General features: G+C 43.4%; 1 protein-coding gene, 1 non-coding gene and 1 pseudogene across 5 annotated transcripts in view; all 3 read left to right on the top strand.

The window, feature by feature from the left end:
• Nucleotides 1-27,176, top strand: part of Osbpl8 (oxysterol binding protein-like 8) — a 132,508-nt gene that overhangs the window by 14,224 nt on the left and 91,108 nt on the right. For 3 of the 4 annotated variants that reach the window (XM_006513637.3, NM_175489.3, NM_001003717.1), the window contains exon 2: nt 25,770-25,875. In XM_006513637.3, the coding sequence (XP_006513700.1) occupies nt 25,834-25,875 (42 nt within the window). In that variant the 5' untranslated portion in view covers nt 25,770-25,833. Of the gene's footprint in view, nt 1-25,769; nt 25,876-27,176 lie in introns of those variants that run through there. The other variant, XM_030245087.1, reaches the window with a different exon arrangement.
• On the top strand, nt 987-1,828 carry Gm17849 (predicted gene, 17849; annotated as a pseudogene).
• Nucleotides 6,665-6,733, top strand: Gm51266 (predicted gene, 51266). The gene has a single exon (NR_162778.1). It is a non-coding gene; the product is annotated as a predicted gene, 51266 (primary transcript).

Consider the following 27,176-nt stretch of genomic DNA (forward strand, 5'->3'; position numbering starts at 1 on the left):
GGCATAGTCTCACAAGAGACAGCTACATCTGGGTCCTTTCGATAAAATCTTGCTAGTGTATGCAATGGTGTCAGCGTTTGGATGCTGATTATGGGGTGGATCCCTGGATATGGCAGTCTCTACATGGTCCATCCTTTCATCTCAGCTCCAAACTTTGTCTCTGTAACTCCTCATATCCTCATTTCTAAGGATTAAAAAATAATAAAAATGTCTATAGTACCCTTCTATTTTTGTTTTATCAATCTATTTGTTACTTTTTGAGACAGGGTTGTCAGGATGGCCAGGAACTATTGTGGCACAGGCAAGCACTAAACTACTGCAGTCCTTTCTCAGCCTCTTGACTTTGTAATCTCCATTGTGGAGATTCCTAATAGGAAGGAGTATAGGATGCTATAAGGATTCGCTGACCTAGGGGATGAAGGGATCCAAAGAAGCTGGCATGAACTGAAGGAATAAAAAATATTTCTGGCAGGGTCTTTGCTAGGAACTGAAAGAATTCACTGTACCTGGGGGAAATGTGTGAAAAGAGTGGGCAGCAGAGAGATAGTACTGGGGAAAAGGATTGGATCATCAGAGGCATGAGAATTTAATAAGAGTCTGTCTGCCGCTGACCCCTAACTCCTAGGCACCAAAGCGAGATACCATGTAGCCTGTAGACCAGGCTGCTCTCAGACTTTGCATGCAGTCAAGGATGGCTCTGACTGTTTTTGAGGGATGAGAGGGAGGGTGACAGGGTGTTACTGTGTAGCCCTAGCTGGTCTAGAACTTGGTCTGTAGACCAGCTTGCCCAGGAAGTTCCCTCTGCCTTCAAAGTGCTGTGTTTGAAGATGTGTACCTTATCCCTGGCTTCCTTGAACTCTTGCCTCTGGCTTGTCTGGTATTATAGATGTGTATTGCCAAGCACAGTTTAAGAGTTGTGATTACTGTTTTAGGATTTCTTGGGTTCACAAGCCCATATTTATGTTCTACCTGTGAACTGCCTTGGTATGGAGCTGCTGTGTTGCTAGGGTACCCTTCATGGCCCTCCAGGCTGGTTAGACTCTTGGCTCTTTACGGGTGAGCATCTGCTCAGGGACCAGTATATCCTGTAGCTTGCTGTGCCTGGAGGAGCACTTGCATGCCCTGCACTTCATACTCTGGAGTGAACATCCAGAGACCAAGATGCACGCGTGGTGTGGAAGGTGCTGGCACTCTGATACTGGAGGAGTATGAGGAACAGTGCTGTAAGGAGGAAGCCTTCCCCTGTCTGTGAACTATCTGGATTGCTCTCCGCCTGCCCTGCATCCCTACCACAGAAAGGTCAGGTACAGCTCATTGGTAGAATTCGCTGGTTGGTGTCCTCCAAGCCACATAAGACCACACACACATCAAGCAGAATCTCCCTGTCAGTTGTGGAAGTGGGAGTTACGGGGCTTGGGGAAGGCAGCTCAAATAGGCCCTGGCTGCTGCAGTTGCATCTAATTTCCTGGACCTGTCTCTACAAGACTCCGCCTAGTGACCAACAGACCATGGTCAGAAAGCACGCTCAGACCTTTTTTGGCCCTCTGTGCTACTAATTACACCTTTGCTATGTATTGGCCATCCATGATTGTAGTAGGCTGCAGTGCAAGGCCTGGATGCTTGCTGCACATCTGGGAACAAATTCATAGAGCTGTCAGCAGGGATCAGAGACAGTGAAGTGGACTGCCTCTGGACTTGTCAAGAGCAGATTGAAGCTGCCATCAGGGAGAGTCTGAGGAACGCTGCCCAGATTATCCCTAGTCCAGTGCTCAAAGCCCCTCACGGCTCCAGGAGCTAGGGGTTCAGCCTCAGCAGCATTCCCACACACATTATAACCATCCAACAGTAGTCCTGGATAGGGGCCCTCTAGTGGCTACTAAATCAAGGAGGGCTCACTGCCACCTGCTCCCTGCCTCTAGGAAGATCTATACCACATTGAAGCCTGGATGGGGCTTATCTCTCTCTCCCTTGTAAGCCCTAAGAGGTCCTGCTTATCCTGAGGACCTGGTTAGCCACGTGGGAATCTTTATGGCCAGTCAAATACTGGTCAACTGGTCAGCTTGGCTCTTCTGTCTGTAGCTTAGGCTAGGTCAGATTGGTCAAACAAATCAATTCCTCTCTGTTTGGAATACTCATCTTCTCAACAGCCGGAACATTCCAGTGCCTTCCAGAGGGCCTTTCCAAGGTTACCAAATTTAGAGCAGTATCCTCAGACCTCTTGATAGGCATTCGTAGACGGTGAAAGTGACTTTAAACCTGGGTCCCAGAAGCGTAAGTCCTCTGTACTTGCATACGAACTGGGTATGGTTTCCAGCACCCAAGTCGGGCAATTTATTATGGCCTGTAGCTTCAGTTCCAGATGACCCAAAGCCCTTTCTGGCCTTTGAGCACCTACACACACAAACAATTAAAAATAAAAGTAATCTCAGGACCCCATGGGAATGACGTTAGCTGAAATACCCCACAAAGGGGAGGGAGAGTCTGTCAAGACCATATCCAGAGGTTAGGCATGGCCCCCAGCTGAGGGATGGAACCACTCAAAACTTTAACCCAGAATTGCTCCTGTCTAAAGGAAATTCAGAGACAAAGTGTGGAGCAGAGACTGAAGGAAAGGCCATCCAGAGACTGTCCCACCTGGGAATCCATCCCACATTCAGACACCAAACCCAGACACTATTGCTGGCAGGAGCCTGATTCCTGAGAGGCTGTGCCAGATTCTGACCACTACAGATACGGATGCTCGCAGCCAACCATCGGACTGAGCACAGGGACCCCAATGGAGGAGTTAGGGGAAGGACTGTAGGAGCTGAAGGGGCTTTATCTGGCATCAATGGGAGGGGAGGCCCTTGGTTCTGTGAAGGCTTGATGCCCCAGTGTAGGGGAAAGCCAGGGCAGTGAGTTGGGAGTGAGGGTGGGTGGGGAGCACCCTCACAGAAGCAGGGTAAGGAGAGATGTGATAGAGGGTTTGCAGGGGGGAAACCAGGAAAGGGAATGACATTTGAAATGTAAAAAAATACAATAATTTTTTTTAAAAAAAGTAAGTCTTTTAAAGAAAGATTTTGATTTCTTGCTGTAGGCCTTTTGATGTTTGGCTTTTTCTTTCTCTTTCTCTCTCTCTTTCTCTCTCTCCCTCCCTTCTGCCCTTCCCCCTCCCTCTCTCCCTCTCCCCTTCTCTTCCTTCCTTCCTTCCTTCCTTCCTTCCTTCCTTCCTTCCTTCCTTCCTTCCTTTCCCCCAAGACAGTTTTTCTGTATATCTCTAGCTATCTTGGAACTCGATCAGTAGACCAGGCTGACATCAAACTCACAAATTCCCTCCTGCCTCTGTCTCCCAAGTGCTGGAATTAAAGGTGTGCACCACCATGCCTGGCTTTGATGTGTTTTTTAAATTATTACTTATTGTATGTATATAAGTGTTCTATCTGCATGCATGTCTGCATGCCAGAAGAGGGTATCAGAACGCATTATAAATGGTTGTGAGGCACCATATGGTTGCTGGGAATTGAATTCAGGACCTCTGGAAGAGATCCTAAAGTGCTCTTAACCACTGAGCTATCTCTCCAGCCCCTGATGTATGACATTTAAGGAGCCTGTTAGAAGTGATTAATACCTTTCTTAGGGAAGCAGATTTATTCTCCTCAGTGGCTGGTTACAAAGCTATCCTCCCCACTTCTCTCTGCGCATGCTTACCTGCCCTGTACTACCACTGGTGATATATCTTGGACTTCCCACATTAACTTGCATGCAACAAAATTGTCATATACCAACATGCACTAAAGGTAAAATTCAGAAGTTATGGAGACTGGTTCTTTGGCCACCAGGTCTTCTAGATCATCTGATGAACTTGTTCGTCATTGTCTTCACCAGCCTTCCAGATATGGTATAACAATATTTAAAGGTACAGAGGCAATTCAGGTAGGGATATGTGGCCTGCCAAAAATGCTCCTTTAACACGAGTAAAGCCAGTTTAACAAACATGCTACAGTTTGAGCCCTGTAATCCCCAACACTAGGATGATGGAAGCAGGAAGATCAGGAATTAAAGATCACTATCAGCTACATGAGACCCTGTCTCAAAACAAAAGAAAACATTTGAATAACTAGTAGGTGTGTGTATATATGTATGTACATTATATATTACATATACAATGTATATATAATATATATCATATATTAGACTACAAACATATTTAAATATATCTTACAAGTCAAACCCTTCTTTAATTATTCTAATGTGTTAGAATAGTTCTGATCTCCTGTTCAGACTCCTGCATGTCAGAGTGGATTACAGGTATGGGTCACATTTTACTGAGGTTGTAGTAGTCATAAGGGAAAGCCACTTTTAAAGATTACTTGTTTTATTTTGTTTTTTGAGATGGTCTCACTCTGATTCTCAGGCTAACCTTGAACTAAAGCAATTAGCCTGCCTAATGTTACCTCATTTAACATGAAGACCAATTAAGGCCAGCTGAGTGTCAGTGCTGGTTATAAGGTAGGAGGAGGGATAAAGATAAAGAGGAGGGAGAGGGGGGGAGAGGAAAGGAAGGATGAAGAGGGGTGAAAAGAATAAGAACTTTAGATATTTTCTGATTTTAACCCAAATTTTTTAGTTTTACTATACATGTGTGCACGTGCATAATGCACTTATTTAAAATTTAATTTATTTTTTTGGAACTGGGTACCAGGCTACAGGATCCACCTATGCCTCCTGAGTGCTGGGATTAGAGGTGTATAGTAACATGACCACCGAGTTTTACTAATTTTTTCCAAGGAACAAGATTGTCATGTACCAGCATGCACTAAGGATAAACCCAGAAGCTGTGGAGACTGGCTCTTAGGCCGCCAGACTGTCTGACATGGTGTTGAGAGCGCCAAGTGCTCGTCCTCTTTCCCTGGTTTTCTGTGAACACAGCAAATGCATGTACATGTTTGTATTGTGGGATATTTTAGAAGCAGAACTAGAGCTGTGTTACAGTGTTAGGTTTCCAGTTTCCCCACTACTCAGTTTTGTTAGTAAGTCCTCACATTGAGTTTTGTTTTAAAGCATTAGCTGGGTACTAAAGAGTCTTAGGACCTGGCCTCCTGCCCACTGGCTTGGGCACTCTGTGCTTGGATCCTTCATCTGTAAAATGTCTGGTGTTGAGAGCTGAGCTGAAGTTCCCTAACAGCTCTAAATGCTATTGAGGAGCTCCAGGGTTTTAAAGGGCAGGCAGTTCATTGCATTATATATAGAAAGTGATTATCTTAGTCCAGCTGTGAACACGTAACGGGGCGAACTCTTGGCAAATTGAAAATGATGTCAGAAAGGGGTAGGGGGCAGAGTGGGTGTCAGAAACCAGATTCAAACCCACCATTTCTTATTTCCTAGGGTAACCAGTAGGTGGGTCTGCTACTTTTAAGATAACAATGACCTAAAACTGGAAAAAAATAACTTCCCGGAAGCTTATGGTGGTTGTATTTGTGTGTGTGTCACTTGAGGCAGGGGACGTTATTTTAGATAGTGTCTCATTTAGCCCAAGCTGGCTTTGAATTCTCTATTTTGTTCAGACTGGTCTTGAATTCTTAACCCTCCGTCCGGTCTCTATCTCCTAGGTGTTGGAATTACAGCCATTCACTGTAGGCCAGGCCTGAATATATTTTTGATTGAGAATTTAAATCACGTTTTGGGATGTTGGGAATGTTTTGATTTGTTGTGAGACTTATGCCATCATCTTACAGTGAGTGCCTTGGGAAAGCTGGGTGGGGGCTGAGGCATTAGAGCCACTGAGAGAAAGCCAGGGTATGCTTTCCACTCTTTGGCTTCCGCCTTAACATCATTTGGCAAGCTTGCTCAGGAAAGGCAGTTTTAGCTTTAAGTTGGATGAAGGTGTTGTTTTTTGAATTAGCATTAGTATTTTATTATTACTAATTACATGCTTATTAAATACCTTTGGGGCTGAGGGTGGGGTGCACACCTATAGTCTTAGCATCTGGGAGCACTGTGTCAGCAGGAGACCCGAAGTTTAAGTTCATGTTTGGCTGTATAAGGAAGTTGAACTCAGCCTGGACTATATGAGACTGTCTCAAAAACTGAAGCAAACAAAAGGGTAGGTTGTGGATTTTTGCCTGTCATGTTCTAAATTGTTGACTCTTTATTTCCTTGTAGTTTTTCATTTTGGTCTGCTTTTAAGTTTTTAATCTCTGTTTTCAGTGTCCCCTGTATGTTTATATGCGTGTGTGTGCGTATGCACACACATAAATGCACATGTGGAGATCAGAGGATACCTTGCAGGAGTTGGTTTTCTTCTACCATGTGGGTCCTGGGCTAGGGTTGACAGCAAATGCCTTTATCCACTGAGCCATCTCACAGGCCCAGTTAGTTTTGCTTTTTTCTTCCTTGTCCATATATATGCTCTTTGTCCTCTACCATGATGTATATCATTCATTGTTCTCTCTGCTTTTTTGTTTGTTTTGGTGCTAGAGATAGAACACAGGGCCAGTGGGGGCTAGGCAAGCACTCCACCTGCAGAGCTTCACACCTTCAGCCTTTGTGTACTTTATTCCTATTTGAACCCACTCCCTTCCCCCTTACAGTTTTCTGTATGGATAATGATAACTGAGGAAACAGCCTATAGGAGGGGCTTATGTAAGCAGAGCTTTAATTTAAACTTCTTTTCTACAAGCCAGTCAGTGTTCCAGCATGGAAGGGGAGGGGTTCCTGAGCTTGTGTCTTTAACCAAGGAGCTGTGGACACTTGATAGGCTTTAGGAGAGGGGTAGTCAGTTTTCTTTAAGGGTGGGACCCTGGTAAGTACATTATACTTCAGCCAATAGTCCCACACCTATTAGTATACAGGGAACCCAAACTGGACAGGGTGGGCCACTCAGGCTTGGGAGGTAGGAAGTGATCTGGGAGTAGCTGGAGAAGGGTGAAAGGTGAAGAGGAACATTGTGTGGGATTCTCATTGAGCTAATAGATTAAAAAGATTTTCTTTTAAAAATTTATATCTGCACATATTCCTTCTTTGAATGCTCCTGGCTGCTGAATAGCATGTTTTTTTTCTTAAAAAAAAAAAAAAAAAGATTTATTTTTAGTGTAGTGTTCTGCATGCACGTATGCTTGCACACCAGAAGAGGGCACCAGATTTCACCATGATGGTTGGGAATTGAACTTAGGATCACTGGAAGAGCAGCAAGTTCTCTTAACTTCTGAGCCATCTTCTAAGATGAATACAAAGTATATTTCCTACTTTAAACAAGAAATTCTGAGTATTTTTCTCTTCTACTCATTTATAGCTGCTTTTGGCATTTCTTGTAAGAGTTTTTCTTAATTCCCTTTTAAGTTGTTAAACTCATTCTCCAAGTTAGAGGTGTGTAAATAGATGTTCCATGCAGCGTTCCATACTCTCACTCTAATCTCCCATAATGGAGCCTTAAAGAGGCAGGGCAGGTCCTCTATCCTATGGTAAGCATTCTTGAAGGCATTGGTTTAAAATATCCTAAGCCTCGTTTAAAAATTTTTGTCTATAGCAGTGTTAACCTGTGTTTAAACTTTAAACTTCACATTATTTATTTATTTTGTGTATGTGTGTGTATGGGTGTGGGGCATGCATAGGACAATTGTCTCGGAGGACAGTTTGAGTAGTTCGTTCTTTGATTCTACTGTGTGGGCGCCAGGGATTAAAGTTAGGTCATCAAACCAGGCAGCAGGTAGGAGGAACCTTTACTTGCTGAGCTGTCTCAGCAGCAGATAGCCCCAAAGCTGGGATTACGCTTACATAGTATAACTTGCTAAACTTAAAGATGTAATTTATGTTTCTTAAGAGTGATAATTTCTTTTTTTTTTTAATTTTAAGTATCAATATTTTAATGCACTCTAATCAAAATATAATTATATTATCTCTCCTTTTCCTTTTCCTTTCTCCAGCCCCTCCCAGGTCCCTTCCCCCCAAGTCCTTTCATACCCCCTCAAATTGATAGCCTCTTTTTCTTTATTAGTGTTACATATATGCATGCATATACAAATAGTCTGCTAAGTCCCTTTCTGTTGCTTGTGTGCGTATTGTTTCAGGGTTGACCACTTTGTATTGAGTAAACAATGGGGGCGTTCAACCCTCGGGTTAATTCTCTCCCTCTGATCAGTCATTGCTTGCCTCTCGCTCTTTGACTAGGAGCAGGACCCCATCTGATTTTCCTCCTGCATTAGCGTGTCGATATTGTCATTGTTCAAGTCTTGTTTATGCAGCCATCTCTAGGGTAGATCAGGTAAACGGTCTCACAGACTTCCTGGCATTTTGGCACTTACAGTCTTTCCACCCTTCTTCCATGACCTTTCCTGAGCCGTGGATGCTGGAGCTGTGCTGCCTGTATAGTCGGATCCCCACAATCCTTTGGTCTTTGCATTGTGTCCAGCTGTGGTTTTCTGTGATGGTTTCAGTTTTCTCCATAGAGAGGATTCTTTAACGAGGCATAAGCACTACACTTCTGTTAGTATAAGGATAAAACTTAAAGTGTCTTTAGAAATGATGCTGGTCTAGCAAAGTGGTGGTAGTAGATTCTCCTTGGCTGTACAAAAGCTGTCTATTTTGATGCAATCCCATTTGTCAATTCTTGTTACTATTTCCTTAACTTTTAAAATCCTACACAGAAAATCCTTGCCTCTGCGTGTATCTTGAGGTGTTTTCCTTATGTTCTAGTTATTTCAAAGTTCCACATTTTCCATTATAGTTTTTTATTCACTTTGAATTAACTTTTGTACAGAATTAAACAACAATGTAGTTTTAGTCTTTACATATGGATATTTTGGTTCCCCAGCACCATATGATAAAAGGCTGTCATTCCTCCAGCATTTGGGTTGTTTGACATCTTTGCTGAGAATAAGGTAACTGTAGCAGTGCGTGCGGGTTTATCTGTGTGTCCTCTGTCAAACCTCGCGTGTCTATGTGTGTGTGTTCATACTAGTATTTACTATGGCTCTGCAGCATAATTTTAAATCAGGTGTTATAATGCCTCTAGCATTACTCTCATAATTGCTTCCATATGATTTTAGGATTGCTTTGTTGTTGTGTCCTATCTACGTGAAGTAAAAATTGGAATATTGATGAGGAGTCCATCGAATCGATGGGCTACATTTAGTAATATAATTATTTTGACAATATTAATTGTTGCATGTAATATTAAAAATCAGTCCATGCTATTGCGGGCTACTCTCCGGCCCTGGCAGTCTCGCTGCCTCCAAAGCTCAACTTCTCACAGTCCCAGTCATTTAACCCCTGCGGCTGGCTGCTGTCAAACCTATAAGCAATCTCAAATTTCCACTGCTAGCTGGGGATGCACTCTCGCAAACCCATGCTCTGCCAGGGTTACCTTCCCCTAGAGCTCAGTTTAATGGCTGCGAAATGGAAAACCCCAGACAATCTTAGTATAACAGTCACTGGGCTCGGAATCTAGCATCCTAACTTCCCCAGCTGTTCCATGTTAGAAATCTTCCGGTGACGGATCCTGGTGGATTAACCACCTGAACTAACAGCCCCTGGCCTACGTCTTGTCTGCTTCCCTCCCACCATCCAAAAGCGAGTGATAAATGCTTTTAAAAATGTTCTATACCTTAGAATTCTATCATGAAAAACATAAAGGAGAAATCATGTATGATTCTGTACAATATCACACACACAATGTGTGTGTGTGTAAATATGTAGTTCAGGTGAGTGTGTCTATGTGTGTCCAGGAGGGAGAAAGCAACATTCTTTAAGGCTTCGCCCTCTGCTCTGTACTCGCCAAGGCCCTTAACTGGATGTGACTGTTTTAGTTTTTTTTTGTTTTTTTGGTTTTTCGAGACAGGGTTTCTCTGTGTAGCTCTGGCTGTCCTGGAACTCACTCTGTAGACCAGGCTGGCCTCGAACTCAGAAATCCGCCTGCCTCTGCCTCCCAAGTGCTGGGATTAAAGGCGTGTGCCACCACTGCCCAGCTTTGGTGTGACTGTTATGGATCTGATAAAACCTTTGTTTTCTACACCCTTTCACCAAAATGGTTACTATTGCTGTGATGAAACACTGCGGCCAAAAGCAAGTTGGCAGTAAAGGCTTTATTTCTCTCACAGTTCACATTAACAGTTTATCATCAAAAGTAGTGAGGGCAGGAACTCAAGCAGGGCAGGAACCTTGAAGCAGGAGCTGATGTAGAGACCGTAGAGGGATGCTGCTCACTGGCTTGCTGCTCCTCATGGTTTGCTCAGCCTGCTTCCTAATAGGAACGACCAGCCCAGGGATGGCACCACCCACAGTGGGCTGGGCCCTGCCCCATCAATCATTAATGAAGAAAATGCCCTGCCAGTGTGTGAACATTCTCATCTTCTGAAGGCATCTTCTCAGTTGAGGTTCCTCCTCTCAGATGACTGACTGTAGCTTGTATCAAGTGGACATAAAACCAGCCAGGCAGAGACTTAATCTTGTAGCCTTACTTCCTGCAATAGCTCCCCTGTTTTGTTTCAAGGTCAACATTGCTGATCTTTCAAGTTTCATTTCTCACTCACTGTGTCTCGCTTTCTCATCGCACATTATTCTTAGGCTGAGAATGAAATGGCTCAGAATTTTAACTTGGTATTTCAGCTGTCCTTTCTAAGAAATAAGGATACTATCTAAATAAAATGTAGAAGACAATCACTATTGTACATACAGAATCCCAGGGAAAATCTGTGAGTATGAGTATTAGAAAAAAAGCAATTCTGTGTTCTTCATCATTTTACATTTGAACATGGCCACGACTGAGAAGTGATTATTAAAGTGAAATAATATAAAATATTTTTCAAAATGAAAGCATTTATTTTTACTTTATTTTACTCAGCACCTGTAATCCCAGCTCTGGATTGCCAAGGCAGGTGGATTTTGAAATCCAGGCCAGCTTGAGCTACACGAGGAGATTAAAGCCAGTGTAGGATGCGTGTCAGTACTGTCTCAGAAGTGTACACACACACACACACACACACACACACAGAGAATTATCACATTGCTTCATATTAGGTTTCTTGAAATATATTGTAATGTCATGAGATCATTGCTTTATTTAGTTTTTAATCTTGACTTATTTATAAATCCTGTAGCCTAGATTGTCCTTGAGTTTTCTCTGTAAGAAAAGGAATCTGTGGTCTTAATTTCCTGAGGCTTTGCCTCAGTGCTGGGATTACAGGCATGGCGCACCATGCCTGAATAGCTTTCTGGGGAGAGTTTTTACATCTTGATTTCCAAATGAACTGAATTGAGATTCTGAAAAACTGTAAAAGCTTTCAGAGCTTCTTTAGCACACGGTGACAGATGCACAGCAGGCCCATATGCTGTGGGTCTATTATTATAGTTCAATCATTATTTTTGCTTTAGAGAAGGGCTATGGCTGAGTTCCAAGAGAGTGAAACTGGTGAATATGGATATTCACATTGTTTTCAACAGGAAGAGCTCTCTCTCTCTCAGCTGCCTCTGTGTTTCATACATAACATTGCATCTCCTAGATGAAGAAGCTACAATTCTGGATGTTACTGTGAAATTTAAATGGGTATCTGAATCAGATGGAAGGACACTCTGATTTTTTTCTCCCACATATGGACTTGATGCCATAGGCACACTAATTCTTCCATCTCCTCACGACTGCTCCTTTACGCCTCCGTGCTTCTGTCAGCGCCAGTCCCTCCACCTGCCCTGACCCTCCACCTGCCTGACCCTCCACCTGCCTGACCCTCCACCTGCCTGACCCTCCACCTGCCTGTCCCTCCACCTGCCTGTCCCTCCACCTGCCTGACCCTCCACCTGCCTGACCCTCCACCTGCCTGACCCTCCACCTGCCTGTCCCTCCACCTGCCTGACCCTCCACCTGCCTGACCCTCCACCTGCCTGACCCTCCACCTGCCTGACCCTCCACCTGCCTGACCCTCCACCTGCCTGTCCCTCTACCTGCCTGACCCTCCACCTGCCTGACCCTCCACCTGCCTGACCCTCCACCTGCCTGACCCTCCACCTGCCTGACCCTCCACCTGCCTGACCCTCCACCTGCCTGTCCCTCTACCTGCCTGTCCCTCTACCTGCCTGACCCTCCACCTGCCTGACCCTCCACCTGCCTGACCCTCCACCTGCCTGACCCTCCACCTGCCTGTCCCTCTACCTGCCTGTCCCTCTACCTGCCTGACCCTCCACCTGCCTGACCCTCCACCTGCCTGTCCCTCCACCTGCCTGTCCCTCCACCTGCCTGTCCCTCCACCTGCCTATCCCTCCACCTGCCTGACCCTCCACCTGCCTAACCCTCCACCTGCCTGACCCTCCACTTGCTGTACACTCCCTTCTTTATTTTTCCTTTCAAAATTTGCATGCAAAATTCTTTCCTCTAGAAAGCCCTCATCATTGCCTCCATCTTTGTTTTACCTTAATACAGACAGGAGATTTAATGCTGTGAGTTGTGTTGCTGTTAGTTGCCAGCACCCATTCGGTGCTAAGATTAACTGCCCCATCTAATTGTCATAGCTGCTCTTTAAGATTAACTGCCCCATCTAATTGTCACAGCTGCTCTGTGACTTCCATTTCACAGACAGGGCAACAGAACAAATGGACTTTCTCATTTACCACATGCATTTCTTAAGGCAAACTCTTAGGTTTAGCTGTGCTAAAATTTGAACATTTTAAAAGTTAGTGTGTATGTATCGAGACAGGATCTCACTGTGTTGCCCAGGCTGGCCTTAGTTCACTATGTAACACAGGCTGTAGGCAGGCCTCAAAGTCATGATGATCCTTCTGCCTCAGCCTTCCAAGGGCTGGACTTACAGGCATGTACAGGACACCCAGCAGCTTTGCTTGGGATAGTATAGTCTTTTCCCTCCCCTCCTCTCCCCTCCCCCCTCTCTCATTGTTCTCATATGTTAAAACACAACTTTAAACTCCTCAGACTACTTTATTCAGGTATGGTGTGCATGAAATTAAAAAAAAAAAGTACCCATTTAAAAGAACAGTTTGTAGTTTTGTAGTGTAGACACCCATGAAATTTGCACCACAGTGTAAACAGTTTTCCCAGTAGCCCTTTAAAATTCATGCATGCCTTTTCCCTTCATCCCTCTTCTTGCCCACTTTCCCCCAGATAACAGCTGATCTGGGCTCTGTCTCAACACTTCTGCCTGTTCTCATTTCATACAGTTAGAGTATATACACTAGTCTGACTTCTTTGCTTGGCATACGTTTTACAGTGTTCCTTTTTATGGCTGGATACTGTTGCGTGTATGTGACTATGGTACAGTTCAGTTATTTGCTCACTTGTTAACAGGCATTTGGCTTGTTTCATGTTTGTGCCTGTTGTAAGTGAAGCTGTTACAGAAATGAAATCTATGTTGCAGGTCTTTGGCTGGCTACATTTCCATCTCTCTTGGGCCTACAATGGAGGAGTGTTTTATTTAGTTCTTGTTCATTATCATCAATACTTACATTGTCATTTAAAAGTATTTTAGCTATCCTTGTCATTCTTCAGTAGTGTGTTATGTGGCTTTTCTACACATCTCTTTGATGGCTAGTGGAACTGACCATCTTGCTTAAACTGGTCATATGTATCCTTTTTTCCTTCTTTCTTTTTATTTTGTTTTGATTTTTTTTTTTTTTTTTTGATTTTTCGAGACAGGGTTTCTCTGTGTAGTCCTGGCTGTCCTGGAACTCACTCTATAGACCAGGCAGGCCTCGAACTCAGAAATCCACCTGCCTCTGCCTCCCAAGTGCTGGGATTAAAGGTGTGCACCACCACGCCCGGCTCCTTCTTTCTTTTTAAAGGCAGTACCTTATATTGTAGCCTTTGATGGTTTTGCACTCACAGCAGTCCTGCCTTAACCTTCTGAGTGGGGGAATTATAGATGTGATCTATAAATCTGGCTCTAGAATCTTTAATCTGCTTTCAAATTATTGCTTCTTCTCATCTTGTTTTTTTTAAACCAATTTTCTATTGACTTAAAAATTATTTCTTGAGATTTTATGCATATGGATGTTTTGACTGCATGTATGTCTGTGTAGCACATGCATCTAGTACTCTAGAGCAGGGAGGCCGGAAGAGGGTGTTATTCTTTACAACTGGAGTTACAGATAGTTGTGAGCCACCATGTGGTTGCTAGGAACCGGACCTAGGACCTCTGAAAGAGCAGTCAGTGCTCCTAACTTCATTTCTCCAGTGCCTCCCTCTCCCACTGACCTAAGAATTTATACGCAACTGTTATTTTTCTGAGCCATGTTTTATGTAGAGCAGTCTGATGTCAGACTCCTCAGAAACTGCGGATAATTTTGAACTTCTGGTTTCCTTCCTTTCCCTCCTAAGTGGTGGGATTCCAGGTGTCACGCCTGGTGATGGGGCTTTGTGCACACTACGCATGCTTGCAAGCACTCTGCCATCTCTGTTCCTAAAACTATGATTTTGAGCAAGAGTTTAATTTTTATGATGTCTGGCACATGAAGTTCAGGTACTCCACCCTCAGTTTATATTTTTGGTCTCCTGAGAAGTTTTTTTTTTTGTTTGTTTTGTTGTTGTTTTTGTTTTTACCATTCTCCAGCAGAGACTTATGCTAGCTGGTTCTGGGTATAAGTGCTGCTTATGTTAAGGACGAGTTAGAGAGAACTTTGAGCTGGTCCGTAGGGGTCTTCTTTAGCTGTGCTGTCAATGGTTTCAGAACTATGGCTTACGAAGCTGTGGCTTGCTGTGTGATTTTAACTATTATATGTACAAGTGCTTTGCCAAAAATGCTTGTAAATTACTGTAGTGACCAAAGAGGTCAGGAGAGGGCATCAGATTCCCTGGAACTGGAGTTACAGAGAGTTGGGAGCCACTGTGTGTGTGTGTGTGTGTGTGTGTGTGTGTGTGTGTTGGAAATCAAATCCAGGTCCTGGAGAGTAACAGCCAGTGTTGTCGTTTTTTGTTTTTTTGTTTACCTTATTCTGAGATAGTCACACTATGTGGCCCTGAACTTGCTGTGAAGACTAGGCTGGCTCTGTACTATAAGGGATCCACCTGTTTCTGCCTCTCAGGGGCTGACTTAAAGGCATATGTCATCCCATCTCACTAGCTTGCTAATTTTAAAGAAGATCTGTGGTTTGGGGCTGAAGTAACTCAAGTTGTGTATCAGAATACAGCATTTAAATGTAAAATCTGGGATTTGGGGTATAGCTCAATGGTGGAAACTTTCTATTACTGACCGTTTCTCAGAAGAGAAACTTTGCTTGGGCAGTTTGAACAACAGGCGGGCATTAGGAACGTGAAGAGTAGAGCAGGTTCTTACAGAATCTGCTAAGGTGCAGGAGCTGGGCTCTGGAAGTGGCTCCTAGTAGCAGGTCCTGGAGAACAAGTCCAAGGCTAGATTATGAAGAGATGTAGTGGGAAGGCCTGTGAGGGAGACCTTTACATAATTTTGAGAAACAAAGAACAAGATAGGATTTGTAGTTATGAAAAATAATAGATGGCACAAAATTGAAGACACCAGAGGCCCTTCCTCTTTAAAGAGTACAGGTAGAAGTGGAAGGATCGCAGGGTAGGCCACGGAGAGTGCAGATGAGAAAAGGAGAACTCTATTGTGGGAGAGCCGCATGGTGGGTTGAGGCGAGCCCTTCAGGAGAGAGTTACTGAGGAGGCAGTTGAGGGTGCTAGTGATGGGACTGGGAATAGTCAGCCTGTGATGGCAGCTGAAGCCAGGGATGTCTATAGAATGACAGGAAGGAGAGAGGATGAGACACAGGGAAGCTTCATTAGAGCTGTGCACTGCACACTAGAGAAATAAGAATAACCTACAAGACCATTTTATTACAGCTGGGGAACAGGATGAATGTTAAAGGGTTTATTTAACACTGTGAATTCAGAATTCCACTAGGCTTTGAGATGATAATGAAAGTCTGTCTCTGTTAATTTCATGGTTTTAAAAAAAAACTCAACTTTTAAAACATTCATTGGAGGAGCTAAAGAGATGGCTGAGCAGTTTAGAGTACTTGTTGATCTTGTAAAAGACTAGCTTTCAGTTCCAAGCCCCTGCATGTATATTCAGGAGTCTCATCTACTCTTGTTTCCTGCATAACGATTCAACTTTTTCTTATTTTGCTATTTTCAGTTGTAGTCTTTTGGGGACTGGAAAAATGGCTCAGCAGTTAAGAGGTGCATATTCTTCTTGCAGAGGGTATGGATTCCGTTGTCAGCACCAATGTCAGTGAGAGTGAAGTCAAACAAGTCTTTGAAGACCATGAGATCTTCTAGCTAACAAGTTAGTTGTAGCTTAAAGTGATCATACTTGGGGCTGAGAGATGGTTTATCAGTTAAGAGCACTTGCTGCTTTTCTAGAGGAGCGGAGTTTTGTTCCCAGCAGTCCTGTTGGGTCACTCATAACCTTGTGTATGTAATTCTAGCTCTAGGGGATCAAATGTCCCTTTCTGGTCCTTCCAGGTACCTGCACTTAAAGTACACACACACACACACACACACACACTCACACAGATGCATACACATCACACATGAGAGAGAACATTAAAAAATTAAAAGTAAATCTAAAGTAATGATACTTTTCAAAAGTGGCTCTTATGGATGAATTCACAACAACTGATATGAGAATGCTGCTAGGGCCAGCCTGGGGCATCCAGCAGACAGACACACCCCCAGCTGCCTCAGGTACCACTACAGTAGATGGATGTATGATGGAGAGATGGGAAAGATGAGTATGTGGTGGAGAGATGGAAGAGAAAGCAAGGCTGAGAGGTTCATATGTTGTGGAGAAAGGTGGAACTTGAGACTTGATGGTGGTGAGGAGCAAGCAGATAGGAGGAGGCCATTGTGAGGTTCTGGCCCAGGCTGCCACCAAGAGCCAAGTCTGGGTCCATGCCCCTGCTATAGCTGAAGTCTGTGTCCATGTCTGTGGCCAGAGTTAACTACTGTTTTAGTTAGGGTTTCCATTGCTGTGAAGAGACACCATGATTAAAGCAACTCTTCATAAGGATAACATTTAATTGGGGCTGGCTTACAGGTTCTGAGGTTTAGTTTATTATCATCAAGAAGGGAGTATGGCAGCTCCCAAGCGGGCATAGTGCTGGAGTAGATGAGAATTCTATGTCATGTTCCCAAGGCAACCAGGAGAAGATTGTCTTCCAGGTAGCTTGGAGAAGGGTCTCAGAGTGATGCATTTCCTCCAATGCCCACTCCAACAGGGCTATTTCCCTGGCCAAGCATATTCAAACCACCACAGTGACTAAAGGCCAAGTGGATGGATGTCTGGTCTGGGTTGCCACTGGAGACCTTGTGGATATATGAGGCTGTGCTGCCTTGGCTGCTGATGGGGCAGGGGCATGCCTGGGTCTGTGGTCCTATTGCACTCTGGGTCTTTGTTAATGTCCCAGGCTTATGTTACCACCAAAAGCCATTCAGATGCCCCTGGTCTGGATTGCTGCCCGAAGCACTGTGCTAGCCCTGCCTCTTGCTGACCACCACACTCAGAAGAGCTGTCCCTACCTCTTGCCTGGGCAGCACAATAGAGCTGACCCTGATGAAGTGGAAGCACTGGTGAACTGGCTCCCTCCTTCATCTACTGTAGGGTGGGGTGGGCGAGAGGTGCCCCCTCTCCCCTCCTGCCTGTAGCATGTGGAGGAGCTGACCCTGCAGTCATGAGAACAGGAAAGCTGGCTCTACCCCTCACTGGCTGCAGCTCTTAGAGTGTGGGGCTCTACACCTCACATGGCACCAACAGTGGAGCTGGGCCTGGTGGTGAAGACAGAGGAGCCTGCCCTGAGGACACAGACCAGAGGAGCTGCCCCTTCCCCTTATTGGGTGAGCTAGCAGGACAGTGCTGGAGAGCCTGCCCTAGTGATACCCGTGCAGGAGAGCTGGCAGGCTGACCAACTCGCCTACCCCAGACCCAGATCTGGGGCTTTGAATGGCCCACCGCAACATCTACTGGATTTACAATCTGCTGGAGCAAGTGAAGGGGCCAGCCCTAGAGATCCAAGCTGCAGGATCTCCATGACACGGAAACACCAGCATATCTGAGAGGAGTCCTAGTGAGGACCCAATATTGATGGTGCAGCAGGAGGCCATGGACCACACCAGTGACTCACTGCCGTGAACAGATGTATGGAGAAAAGGGTACACGGGGTGACACACTGTGACACCACAGCTTCCAAAGCAAGTTTTGGTTTTTAATTCTAATTTCATTGTCTTCTAGCGGGAGGTTGCAAGCGTGGAGGAGGATGGACACAGAGGGACATAAGTGGTATTGGAGCTCATGCTGTGAAGCTTACAGTGAATCAATACAAAGGGTTGTTTGTTTGTTTGTTTGTTTTTTTAAAAGAATGCTGCTAAGCTCCCATATGTCATTGTCCTAGTTAGGGTTTCACCCTAGTTAGGGTGATGAGATACCATAACCAAAGCAAATAGGAGAGAAAAGTTTATTTCGCTCACAGTTACATAAAACAGTTGATAATCAAAAGTAATGAGAGCAGAAATTCAGGGCAGGAACCTAGAGGCAGGGGCTGATGCAGAGGCCATGGAGGAGTGCTGCTAACTGGCTTGCTTCCCCATGGCTTGCTCAGCCTGCTTTCTTAAAGAACTCAGTACCACCAGCCCAGGGATGGCAGCACCCACAATGGTCTGGGTCCTGTCCCATCAATCACTAATGAAGAAAATGCTTTAGAGCTGGATCTTAGAGAAGATTTTTCTCAACTGAGGCTTCCTCCTCTCTGATGATACTCTAGAGTGTGTCAAAGTGACATAAGACTAGCCAGGACACTCATGATGTATTGTATTAGGGGTCAATGGGCCACTTTTTTGTAAAAGTGATTTTATTAGAAATTTAGAATTTGAATCTTATAAAAGGACTTTAAAATTCTGTTCACTTTTTTTTTTTAAACTCTTAGGGATTAAATACAGATTCTCGAAAATGACAGGCAAGTACCTGCCGCTGAGCTACAGATGACCGAATGATTCTTTGTTTTTTGCTTGCTTTTTTGAGATGGGGGGTCTCTCTGTGTAGTTCTAGCTTGCCTGGAATGCAAAGAGAACTGCAGCCTCTGGCTCCTTGGTGCTGAGATTGCTGGTGTGCACTGCCGTGGCCGCGTCTCTCCTGTTTGTTACTCACTTTCTTTAAAAGAGAAAGAAAACGTAAACTCTGCTCTTCTGTTCATCCCGTTTCTAAGTCAGTGTGTTTACTTTAAGAATAAAGGAGCCTGCTGGCTGGTTGGTTGCAGTTTTGAGTATATAAATTAATTTGAAAGAAGTAACAACTTTAAATACATTTAATTTGAATTTTCATCATGTGTGTGTCTCTGTGTGTGTCTGTGTGGATATATGCTGGTGAGTGTAGGTGCCCGAGGAGACCAGTGCCGTCAGATTCCCCTGGAACCAGAGAAGCAGGTTGTTGAGAACCCTTACCCACATGGGCACTTGGAGCATCTGTAACAGCAGTGTGCGCTCTTTACTGCCAAGCCAGCTCTAACCTGAGAATTAACACTTTAAAAGTATCAACGCCAGGAACATGGTATAGATCTTATTGGTTTAGATTTTCTTTATTTCTTTTGTGACACTTTGCAGCTTTGTATGTATTGTAGAAGTCTTTCCTATTTATATTGAGTTTATTTTCTAAATATGTGGTACATATTCAATTACAAATTGAGTCATTTTCTCAAAGTTGCTGATGTGTAGGGACAAAGTCCATTTTCTTTATAAATGATGTTGCTAACTGTTCTGTGTTAACCTTGATCTCAGTTACAAAGTCCTCAGAGGACAACTTAAAAGGGAAGACTTGCTTGGCTCATGGTTTCGGTCCATAGTCAGCTCACTGGATTGCTTTGGGCCTCAGACATTTGATGGAGAGAGCACATGAGGAAACTGGAGTGTCAGTTCACAGCAGCCATCAGTGACAGCAGTGACAGGAAGTGGCCTCGGCCAGGAGAAGCCCTTCAAAGACGTCCTGACCTGCTTTGTCCCTAGGTCCCACTCTTCACAGTTCAGTGTTCACGAGTGCTCTAACTTAAGAAATTTGACCCACCAAAGGATTGCGCCATTGATTTTTGTCATTATGGGCATGTCCTTCTCTGGAAGTGTTCTCATAGTTACAGCTAGCCTTGTGCTTAATTAAGACATCTCTCACTCTGATCAAGTTGATGACCAAGATTAGCCATTATACACAACTATTAATTTTTCCAATTTGCACATTCTTTTGTATGCAATCACATTATCTTGAAATACAGTTTCTGTCCTTTTCAGTTCTTAGAATGTAAACTTGGTTTTCTCATAACACTCTTCAGGATCCCTTCTGTGAGGTTAGATGGAGATAGATGGTGGTGCACTATGTAGCACGGTACAGGGAAAGCACTTAGCATCTCACCACTGAATGTGGGGTTTGTTGCAGGCTTGTAGATTGAAAGGGTTACCTCTCTTCCCAGTTAGCTAAAGGGTTTATGACGAATGGATGCAGATTGTGTCAGATCCTTTCTTTGAGACAGGGTCTCACTATGTAAACCTAAACCACTCTAAAACTCACAGACTTGGCCTGTCTTAGCCATCACCCTTGGCCCAGGGCTATTTTCTCTGGCCTTCACCAGCTTCCAAGGTGCTGCAATCCCCTTCAACAGCATCAGGTGTTCAAATATGTGAGCCTGTGTTGTTGCAAACCATCCATCCATCCATCTTTCTGGGGTGTCCTGTAATACTGGGTGGCTACAAATGGCATGAGCCTAGCTCGGTATATGCATCTTCCTCCCTTTGCTCTGTGACCAAAATGATAAGCCCAAAATACAAAATAAATTTTATAAAATGTAGTTTCTGTACTTCGATAGGCTAAGTATAGAGATTGAGGCCGTGTTTTTAGAGTACTGACATCAAAAGAAAGAGCATGGTCCTTTTTAAACTTTGAGTTCAGTTAGTGATTATGTTGAAGTTAACATGCAGCCTTTGAGAAGTGAGACTTGAGTGCTCTGATACAGAGCCCTTTTAAAGTCATTAAGTCTTGTTTGTCTACAGAATCAAGGCACTCTGAAGAGCTGCTGAGTGACAGAGGAGACGCTATCCTGTCCTCAAGCCTGTGTTTTGGAACCTAGGACCATTAAGTTTGTTTTCAATGAAAAAAAAATACCCTTGCATTTCTTCAGACCTAGGAGCTTAGGAGATGAGTGCACAGACACTTGAAGGCTCTGTGTGCAACAAAGCAGCCAACAGGTGCCAGTGAGGGGGTGGGGGAGGTGGGTATTTTGGCTCATGGCTCCCGAGTTCAGTTCACTCTGGTAGGGGGCTTGAGGCACCTGGTCAAGCTGCAGATATAGTTAGGACGCAGAGACAGATGGAAACGGGTGCTCAGCTTCCATTGCTTTGATCCTATCCGGGGTCCAGCTTCATGCATGATGGATGATGACACCCATAACCAGGGAGGCTCAGCCACCTTCTCCCCTCAGGAGTTTTGCTATTAGCAGTGTTTAACTTTGTTTTCAAAGTTGATGAATTTATTAGGCTTTCCTTTTTTCTGCTCCCTTTATTAATTACACATGCTAGCTATGATTTTTATTATGTGTGTATGTGTCCTTTTTCTGTAGAGTGAGTTTATCTTTGTAAAGAGTAATGATAGAAAATTCTTCAAACTGAATGCTAAAAAGATTTTTAAAAAGATAAATATTGATCTTTTAAAACATAAGTAACACATGGCTCTGAACTGAGCTTGCAACTCATTTCCCAAGAAGGTCAGATCTCCTTTAAGTTTCATCTGTTACGTGTGCAGACAGACAGTCGTCACTTTAGGTTTCTAGACTAACTTGCCTCAGAGGCATGTCTTCTTGTTCAACCGCTTCGTTTGCCTTTTTTTTAATTTGAAGATTTATTTTATTGTATGAATGTTTTCCTTGATGTATGCATATATACCACATACATGCCTGGAGCCGGAGGTCAGAGGAGGGTGTTGAATCCTTTAGAACTGAAGTTTCAGATGGTTGTGATCCACTATGTAGGTAGTGGAAATTGAATCTGGGTCCTTTACAAGAGCAACGACTGCTCTTACAGCGGAGCCATCTCTCCAGTCTTCAGCGGGGTCCCTGATAGCTCCATTCAGAGCTCTAAGTGCTGCCTCCTGAGTGTCCACCTGGAGACAAGCTCATATCCATTTATGTTCTTCCCAAGTGTTCCTACAATATACTGAGTACCTGCTAGTGGTGACTGTATTTTGTATTTTTAGCTGCTTAGGGCAAAAATGCTTGCCAGGTTTCCCAACCTACTCTGTAGTTTATATATGGGTCATCAATGATAATTTGACTATATGGTCAGGCACCGCCCACCATGTCTTCTGCCTTCCTGCAGCATGCCACCATTGTCTCTTATGTAGATTGTAGCAGCAAGGGCTCACTTGCCACTGTTCAGAGCTAGCAGCTAGAGCAATCCCACGCAATCAAGTTGAATCTTCTCTGGTACGTTGTTTTCAGCAGTAACCTTCAGTCCTGTTTGTCTTGTCAGACTGACCGGTTCAGGAGCTCGGGGCCCTTCTCTTCTCACTGCTTGCCATCCTCTTCCTTAGTAACCTCATCACAGGAATCCCTGCTGCCCTGTGAACACGCCCGGTGTTCCTTCCCCATTCTGTCCCGGCTGTTGTGTGGCTCGTTCCCTCCTGCTACTGGGATCCTGACTCTGAGGGATCATCTCTGAGGTCTCCCCACCCATCCTATGCTCTTTCCTGCCTGAGTTTTTTCTTTAGCACTGAGTGCTATTTAAAAATGATCAGGTTAGATGGCTTTTGAGAAAAACAATTACTACAGATAATTAAGGCAAAAAGAAATGAATATGAGGAATTAGATGCTGAGAAGTTTATTGGGAACGCTAGAGATGTGAAAGCAGATGAGTTTCTGCCCTTTGATTTTATCACCAGTGATGACTGCAGTTCTCTGGCCGTGCCAAATGGGTAGCTGACAGGGAAGCATTTGGTAATCACTCCAAAAGCTCATGGTTATCAAAGTCCATGGTTACTGTGGCCAGATGGAAAACGGATTGGTTTCTGTCTCCCTTGAACCTTCCAAATGTAATTCTGAATGCAAATCATTCGGAACTTCAGAGACAGAGATGTTTACTAAGTGTCTGCCTTTAGCTTCTGGGATGCAGAAGAGAGCAGAAGGCACTGATGGACTGTAGCGTGTTACTCGTGCCCGTGCATGTGGATAACATATGGATAACATATGGACATATGTATGCCACATTAGTTATTTTCCTGTTGCCTTGATAAAACACCATAACCAAAGCAACTTATAGGAAGATTTATTTTGGACTTAGTTCCAGAAGGATAAGAGTCCATTACTATGGTATGACAGTATGACAGTGGGGAAGTATGGCAGTAAGCACCACACATGGTAGCAGGAAGAGCTGAGAGCTCATATCTTGCATGGCATACAAGGAATAGAAAGAACACACTGGAAATGGTGCTGGCTTTTGAAACCTCAAAACATACTTCCTTCGGCAAGGCCATACCTCCAAGACCTACCCAAACAATCTCACCAAACTGGATACCAAGAATGCAGGTGCCTGAGAATATGGGGCACATCCCAGTTAAACCACCACATATGCCTACATATTTTTGGACTTAGAGTTCTACAGAAAAACATAACCAATTGTGTGAGGATGTGTGTGGATGTGTGTGTGTGTGTGTGTGTGGTGTGTGTGTGGTGTGTAAAAGTGAGTTGGTAGGATATCACATGATTGATTTTGAGAATTGGTTAATGTGATTATAGAGGCTCAGAAATAAAATCTGGTTATAGTTCAGTTAGTAGAATGCTTGCCTAGCATACAGAAGGCTTTGAGTCCCAGCACTGCATTAAACGGAGTCTAAGAGTGCATGCTTATAATCTCCACCTGTGGGAAGTGAGGACCAAAGAAGCAAAGTTCAAGATCATTCTATGCTAACAACATGCACGCACGCACACACACACACACACACACACACACACGTGTGCACTCACATGCACACACACATACACACACCCCTAAAAACAATTAAAAACCTCTAAAATTTACAACACAGACTTTCTTCTTATTTAGAGAACCTTAGTTTCTCTTCAAAGCTCCAGCTGGTTGAAGCCCATTTACCAATTTTGAGGAATTGGTTCATTGTGACGGTGAGGAGTGTATTTATGAAATATGCAAGGCACATGGGAAACCTAGAGAGTTGATAATAGAGTCTTGAATGAAAGGGAATCAGGAAGCAGAATTGCTTCTTTTTAGAGAATGTCAGTCGTTAGTACTACTAATTTAATAATAATAGCCTTTAACTATGGGGTATATCATGATAATTTTGTACTTTATGGCTAATAACCACTTATCAGTGAGCACATACCCTGCGTGTCCTTTTGGGCCTGGGTTACCTCACTCAGGATGATATTTTCTATTTCCATCCATATATTGCAAAAATCATGATGCTCTAGTTTTTAATGAAAAAGTATTCCATTGTGTAAATGAACCACAGTTTCTGTATCCATCCTGTGGTTGAGGGGCATCTGAGTTGTTCCCAGTCTCTGGCTATTACGAATAAAGCTATTATGAACATAGTGGAACGAGTGTCCTTGGGGTGTGGTGGGGCATCTTTTGGGAATATGTCCAGGAGCTTCCTTTGTTAATTGCTTTTTCCTTTATACTGATTTTTAATTGTTGGAATTGGGTTTCTGTTTTGTTTTTTCTTTATGGTGTCAGCATCTTGTGAATGTAGTCCAGGGTGGCCTTTAAACTCTTAGTTTAATCCTCCGGTTTCAGTCTCCTGTGTACTGAGGTCACAGGTAACCACACCTGGATCATAATAGATTCATTATTAGGAGAATGTTGGCCATTTATACTTCTTGATTTTCATCAGCTACTCTGAAATCTTACTTATTTACATGTCTGCGTACAGATCACATCCTGTCTTACCGACTATTTTATGCCTGTGTACACATCATATCCTATCTTACTGTTTCCTAGATTGCCAGCTTCAACTCCAGCCCCAGCCTATCCACTTCCCTTTCTTTGTCTTGAATTTTTAATCACATGTTATTGTCTGATTTGACATTAGTCTACTTGTTTTATATTTGTATGGTAGATTTTTTATATTTGTATATATACTATTCTTTTTATATTTGTATATATACTATTCTTTTTATATTTGTATATATACTATTCTTTTTATATTTGTATATATACTATTCTTTTTATATTTGTATATATACTATTCTTTTTATATTTGTATATATACTATTCTTTTGAAGGGATGCCTAAAGCATTCAGTTCTAATCTGTGGGACTCATGAAATGAACTAGTTTTTCTCTCTCCGTTGCCACAGACAGGGCTGTATGAGGACTCAGCATGGGAGCTGCTTTTGGCTGTGCTCTCTTGAGGCAGAGGCTCACGCAGCCTTGTCAGTCCTTTGGCTCTGCTCCTGATGCAGGATGGCTGTGTTAGCTTAAACCTGCTTCTGGGGATTTCTTTTTGCTTGGAATACTTTTCTTTTCTTTTAAAAAAATTATGGTCGTTATTTTGTTAGGTGTGTGGTGGTGTATCCCCTGTAACCGGAGTCATAGATGTTGGCTGCCGTGGGGGTACTGGAATTGAACTCAGGTCCTCTGAAAGAACAGCAAGTGCTCTTAACCACTGAGCCGTCTCTACAGATTAATTCTAAAAACAAACAAACAAACAAACACAAACAAAAAGAAACTTTTGTCAAAATCCATTTTTGTTGTTGAATTTTCCAGTAACCTTAGCATAAAATAATTTCCCCCTTCTACTGTAATTAATGACTTATTTTCTACTTACCTAATACACACAATTTTTCTTTTTTTAGGGTTTCCAGACATATAGGATGGCTAACCATTAATGGAAGGGAAAGCATAAGTCTATCGTCCATTATGGAGGCAGCCTTAGCAGACGGAGAACCTGACAGATCTTCGGTGAGTAGTTTAACAACACTAAATAAGGATATGTCATCTACAGCTGGAGAGTGCTGATATAAGCCAGACTTTATTCTAAAGCATTCATTGAAAGCAAAAGCTTGTTGCTTTGGTTGCTTGGTTTTGCAGGTTTTTTGGAGACAGGGTCTCACAGTGTAGCCCCAGCAGGCTGTGAACTCACTGTGATAGACCAGGCTGGACTTGAGTTCCTAGAGCTCTGAGTCCTCTGCCTCCCAAGTGCTGGAATTGAAGCAGGTGCCTTAGGCCTTGCAAAAGCCATTTACTTAAACTTTCATGCTGTCATGAGAATTACAGGCTGTTTGCGGCTCATGGAGCAGAGCCCTGTCATATTTCTGGTAGTTCTATTTCATATCCTTCTCTATGTCTTCCCAGCCATATTGTCTTAGACATTCTGATGTAATAGTTTGTATTGTTCTTTCAAACCTCTTTTGGCTCTTAGTAAAACCCAAGAAGACATTAAATACCCCCGAGTCTCAAATTGTGCAGCTCTGAGCAAGGAGAGCGGATGAAACATTTAAACTAGTCAGGAGTTAAAGCAAGTGCGCTATGTAGTGTGTGGACATTTGAAGGTTTAGTAAGCTCTCCTTCCTGAATTAGATTCTGAAATCAAAGTAAATTAAAGCAAGGCAAGAGCCAGCTTTTGTCTTTAATTTACTAAGGAAATGAGTTACTAGTTTTTCAAGGTATTTGTAAACTTTAATTGGGTGGATGGTCTTGCGTAGGCTCCAGTGTAAGAACAGTGTAATAATTAATAGCAACATGCAGCTTTGATGACTTGGAGTAACTTGATTGAGACCTGTTTTGAAGTTCTGGTTCAGATTTGTTTTGGCTCCTTAAACATTAAAAAGAAAAAAGAAAAAAAAAGGTAAACCTAAAAGTGGTTACATGTTAACAGAGAATGCAATGGATTGGCTTACACAGGACACCGTAGCTGGCTAGAAATGGACAACTGATGGGAGGTTATTTTATCTTTATCATTTCAGAAAGATTTGACAACAAACCTTGTATTTAGCATATTATATTTACGTGACCATAACATCATCTTTAGGAAAGCTACTTCACTGTACTTGTGGCTGAAATGTGCTTGATGCCCTAGTGATGATTAAAAAAAATTGTCAATAATGGGGCTTGCTATATAGAAGGGCCCAAAGCCACTGTGTTACTGTTCTGAGCAGGAGGGCCTGAGCTATCAAAGAAAGCTACCTAAGCATCAGCAGGAGGGAGCCAGCAAGCAGCTCTCCTCCAGGGTTCCTGCTGAGCTCCCTGTCTGTGAATGAGTT

The sequence above is a fragment of the Mus musculus genome, chromosome 10 (genome assembly GCF_000001635.26).
Source record: "Mus musculus strain C57BL/6J chromosome 10, GRCm38.p6 C57BL/6J".
NCBI lineage: Eukaryota > Metazoa > Chordata > Mammalia > Rodentia > Muridae > Mus > Mus musculus.